The following is a 4,765-nucleotide window of genomic DNA, read 5'->3' as shown; positions in this document are numbered from 1 at the left end:
GCTTACTATAAATGACAAATTGACAGCAACACATTAAAAAGACATGCATAAAGAAACCCAAATTTAATTATAGTAATGTGTTGCACCATGTTGTCATGCCTGAGTCAATTATGGATTTTCCTATTTGACTACCTGTGCAGACATTTTACAAAACACTTCTTATGAGTATAAGGGCAGGCAGAGACAAATACTATGTTGACATCATTGGTTCAGAATGTATCGAAAATGTCGACATCGATTCACAGGTTCAGAGGCACGCACGCTTCCCTTGTTGTACTTCACAGTTTTAAGCATCAAATTTGGTGATCACGCACTTCTTTGTTGCAGTTCGTGAAGCTCCGTCCTTCTCTCGCTTTCGCAATGACCTCAAAGCTTCGCTGCCATCCATGTCCATTGCTTGTTCTTCCCCTTTTCCTGGTAATGTCTCACTTTTTCTCACAGAAACCTTCTTTGTCTCCAGTTTTGCTTACTGCAAATATCCTCTTCGTTATCTTTCCATATATACTCATATGGCTAATTAAGTTTAAAAAAGTTTCCTGTGCGTAATCTGTGTGCACGGAATAAATTAAATCTGATGAAGAGGAGTTTATTATTCTTTGCTTTTAGTGTCCTGAGAAAAACTAGTCCTCATTTACTGATAGAAACTACTCTTGGTGCCTCGTAAGGAGGGGGGGAAAGTCCGTTGAAGTTCTGAGCTGAGGATCTAGGGAGTTTTGGAGGGAACGCTTGTTTTGGTTCCCTTGAATATATTTGTATTCCCCTTGTTTGGGACGTTTGTGTTTGGTGAAGCTCACACGCACACACAGCCTGACAATACACAGACAGACTCAAAGGAGCCGTTCTTTCTTTGGTTCGTTTCCCCCCACAAAATATAGAAAAATCCCTGCATTTTATGTTATATGTAAATAATTTTTTAAAACTTTACGATAAAATTTTTTGAATTTTTATATTTAAGCAAATAATTCTCGTATTATTAATTTTGTTCATTATTTATCCTCAAATGACTTAAAATTGAAGGGATTTATTTGTATATGTAACTTAAAGCACGAGGGAGCTAGTGATATGCATACCAAACTAAAGTTTAAGACAAATGTATAATTGATAGACTTAAAAGTTTAGGATATTTATTATTAGGTTTCAGAAGTTTAGAAAGCTATCTGTATATGGCTGCAGGTTCATGAAAGCTTGATATAATTTAATCTTATTTTATTTAAGAAATTAACGTTTGTTATGATAATTGGTAAGAGAATAGTTTTTTTTATTTTTTATAACAAGAAGTTAAAAGAAGACGGAAGCGAGGTTTTGTAAACACTAGTAATAATAACAATAATATATTTGAATATGGCATGCTCATAATGTTTTAATTAGAAGCATAATAATAATAAGAACAACAGTGTAAATCAGCGTGGCTATTATGAGATTTGATACAGACAGACAGGAGGGAGAAGGAATGCGAGGATCAATTTAGAAAGAGAACCACAAACAAATTGCATGGCTGAAGCACAGGGCGTTATCTGTAAGTCGACTCATCTCTAACTCCCACCACACAGCCACCCATGCATATATAATAATAACTGTGCCTTTATTCTTTTTCTTATAAATGTTTTTTTAATGTGGATGGCCGTTACAGTGACACTACGCACCCCCCACCTGCAACACATAAATGCTAGCATATATGTGGTTCGATATTTATGAGATAAATAGATAGATTAGTCACTCCTAATAACTGGGCCGTTATGAATGATGAGAAGCTTGAGTGGTGCCCTAGGGTGGGGAGCAATGGTTGGTATGAGATGGATGGGGGAGACGTGGTGACAAGGAGAGCAACGTGGCGAACCGTGATTGCGCGCTGTACTGTTGAACAAACAACAAAAGAACGTTAGAAATATCCGAACGTAAATGTGGAGGAATGGGATCTGTGGTAAAGGCGCGAAACCTGATCTTGAAGGATATGCAGAATGAAGCAGAGGTTTGCATGGCTTTCGCTTTCATTATCTGCAATTTCATAATTCAAAAGCCTCCTCCCACCAATATAATAGAAGCTTCTTTTATGGAAAGGCTCCCATAATCTGTGGGATTTCGAAGCTGCAGCCACAATGTCGACCGCTTCCGTCAACGGCTGCTGCCTTTCTTCTTTCTCTGCCTCTAAAACTTCTCTCACCACTCCCACATTACGTCCCTCCACTGTCTCTGCAAGACTTGCCAATCCCCCTCCTTCATCTTCATCATCTTCTTCTTCTTCGATCCCTTCTCTCATCCAAAACAGGCCTGTCTTTGCTGCCCCTGCTCCCCTCATCACCCCCAGTTTGGTACTTCTCTCTTCCTCTCTACAATGCACGTCTCTCTGTTTGAATTTTCTAAGTCCGATTTGACTGACACGTGCGTCCTACTCATTTCTTCAGACCTTTCTTTGACTCATCACTCAGAATCACAATCTTCCATTCCCTTTTTTCCCTCATTTAAGTAAACTAAACTAAGACTCTACCAAGAATACAACTACAGTCTCCATAGATGAAACAGTCCATCTAAAAAAAGTCGACCTTTTTTTTTTAAAAAAAAAACTGAAATCTGACACCGCTCTGCCTTTCCATGCAACGATCATGTCTTCGTAGCATCAGTTATGCTTTTCATTCACCTGACATTTGTTTTTGTTTCGACAGAACGAGGACATGGGGAAGGATTCATACGAGGAAGCTATTAAAGAACTCGAGAAAATGCTCACGTAATGACGCATATTCCCTCTCATATAATAACTATTGTACTTGCAATTTCATTTCTGTAGCATTACATATATGTATATGTTTGATGTGCAGGGCGAAGGGTGAGTTAAAAACCACGGCAGCTGCAAAAGTGGAACAAATAACAGCTCAGGTGGGGACACCGACATCTGAAGGCATCGCATCATCCGAAGCAGTCGAGAGGATCAAATCTGGTTTTATTCACTTCAAGAAAGAGAAATATGAGTTAGTCAACACTTCGATCAATAACTACGTTTTCGACTTTTGTTTCCTTCACCTCTAGCTTTTCTCATTGTTTCCGTTTCCCATTACTCTGTTCGACAGGAAGAACCCTGCGCTGTACGGTGAACTTGCCAAAGGACAGAGCCCCAAGGTATTACCTTGCTACTAGCGATGAATTATGAACAAAATCTGTTTTCTTGAAGCTTAATTTTGTCTTATTTCATGTCGCACTTGCAGTACATGGTATTTGCTTGCTCAGACTCGAGGGTGTGCCCATCTCACGTGCTAGACTTTCAACCAGGGGAGGCTTTTGTGGTCAGAAACGTTGCTAACTTGGTCCCACCATACTGCCAGGTCCCTTAATAGTAAAACCAATGCGTCTTTAAATCTCATCTCCTTTTGAGTGTGAAAAGTGATCATACGTACCCACAACTTAAACTTTCTTTTATTTACTATGCCGTAACAGACCAGATATGCTGGAGTTGGTGCTGCCGTTGAGTACGCTGTTCTGCATCTCAAGGTACATAATTCCCAGATACCAATTCACGAAAACATCATATGGGTTTGCTCCGAATTCTCCAAAATAACGATGTAATTTTGGAACAGGTGCAGAACATTGTGGTGATTGGTCACAGTGCTTGCGGTGGTATCAAGGGGCTCATGTCCATCCCAGACAACGGAGCCGTTCCCAGGTAAGTAATTTTGTTTGAAATGAACAAATCTAACATGTCCCTGACAAATTACATTAAATGGGGCTCATGTGGTCGGTGATGTGCAGTACTGATTTCATAGAGGACTGGGTGAAGATTGGTTTAGCTGCAAAGGCAAGAGTGAAGGCGGTACATGGAAGCGCACCTTTCTCTGAGCTCTGCACACACTGTGAGAAGGTGGGACACATCAAGTTTCTGGATTTGTTTGCAAATAAGTAAAGAAACATGATGATTGTGCAAATAATCTGGTATATGTTTGTTACTGCAGGAAGCTGTGAATGTTTCACTAGGGAATCTGCTGACTTATCCATTTGTGAGAGAGGGGCTGGTGAACAAGACACTGGCTCTGAAAGGAGGATACTATGACTTTGTGAAAGGATCCTTTGAGCTGTGGGGCCTTCAGTTTGGCCTCTCTTCTTCCTTCTCTGTATGAACCAACCATTAATATATATATGTGTGTGTGTATATTACCAATGAGTCCTCCTCATCTTGGTTCCCTAACTAAGTTGTGTTCTCTCTGAAAAAGTGTCCTTTGTAACAACAACCTCTTGTGAGTTAAAAATGATTTGTAATTAATAAAAGAAGATGGAGATTCTCCATTTGTTTTACGTTGCTTTTTGTGCAAGAGATAAATTGATGAGGAGTGAAGTCTAATGAAGTCCCTACTGGATTTGTCTTGTTTGTTTAGGTAAAAGATGTGGCCACCATTCTGCATTGGAAGCTAGATTAGAGGTCGTGTCTGCTATGAAGATTGCTACTACCTGCCTTCTTCATATACACTTTTTATCTGACACTACCAACTTGGGCTATGTAGAAAATACTCTTTTTTTTTTTTTTAAATTATGAGACCACACAATTTTCATCATCTGGCCACATCCCCAACTCCCTTCCATTTTACGTAGAAGAGGTGTAGACTGTAGATTAGAACATGGAAGCTTCCGTAAGAGACGAGAGACTACGTACATAAATCAAAAGGGTAATGGAAAACAGAATACACAACTCACGTACGGCATCTGGGCTAACCGTTAACGTCTTAGATTATCTTGTGAATGCAAAAGTGAACGAAGATCAAATTTATTTTATTGATGCTGGCTG

The 4,765-nt window shown here is 39.5% G+C and overlaps 1 protein-coding gene across 2 annotated transcripts; it reads left to right on the top strand.

Moving 5' to 3' along the window:
- The first annotated feature begins 1,785 nt into the window (after nucleotides 1-1,785).
- On the top strand, nucleotides 1,786-4,535 carry LOC114728477 (carbonic anhydrase, chloroplastic). 2 transcript variants are annotated; one of them, XM_028915396.1, is made up of 10 exons: nucleotides 1,786-1,969; nucleotides 2,661-2,722; nucleotides 2,814-2,963; nucleotides 3,063-3,111; nucleotides 3,198-3,314; nucleotides 3,427-3,480; nucleotides 3,567-3,652; nucleotides 3,739-3,847; nucleotides 3,939-4,097; nucleotides 4,359-4,535. In XM_028915396.1, the coding sequence occupies exons 1-10, from the start codon at nucleotides 1,910-1,912 to the stop codon at nucleotides 4,398-4,400; spliced, it is 888 nt and encodes a 295-aa protein (XP_028771229.1). In that variant the 5' UTR covers nucleotides 1,786-1,909; the 3' UTR covers nucleotides 4,401-4,535. The 2 variants fall into 2 exon arrangements, with proteins under 2 accessions (XP_028771229.1, XP_028771227.1); XM_028915394.1 differs by lacking the exon at nucleotides 1,786-1,969 and adding an exon at nucleotides 2,073-2,309.
- The last annotated feature ends 230 nt before the right edge of the window (nucleotides 4,536-4,765 follow it).

This window comes from Neltuma alba, unplaced genomic scaffold (genome assembly GCF_004799145.2).
Source record: "Neltuma alba isolate B1F8T4 unplaced genomic scaffold, ASM479914v2 tig00012535_pilon, whole genome shotgun sequence".
Lineage (NCBI taxonomy): Eukaryota > Viridiplantae > Streptophyta > Magnoliopsida > Fabales > Fabaceae > Neltuma > Neltuma alba.
Note: the sequence above shows the minus strand (reverse complement) of the source record. Positions and strands in the feature narration are given on the sequence as shown.

Excerpts from the sequence above, each read along its gene's own strand:
- LOC114728477 (XM_028915394.1), top strand. The coding sequence starts at position 2,097 with ATGTCGACCGCTTCCGTCAACGGCTGCTGCCTTTCTTCTTTCTCTGCC. Across the intron at positions 3,653-3,738 it reads GACAACGGAGCCGTTCCCAG|TACTGATTTCATAGAGGACT; the intron begins GTAAGTAATTTT and ends GGTGATGTGCAG. Across the intron at positions 4,098-4,358 it reads GCCTCTCTTCTTCCTTCTCT|GTAAAAGATGTGGCCACCAT; the intron begins GTATGAACCAAC and ends TTGTTTGTTTAG.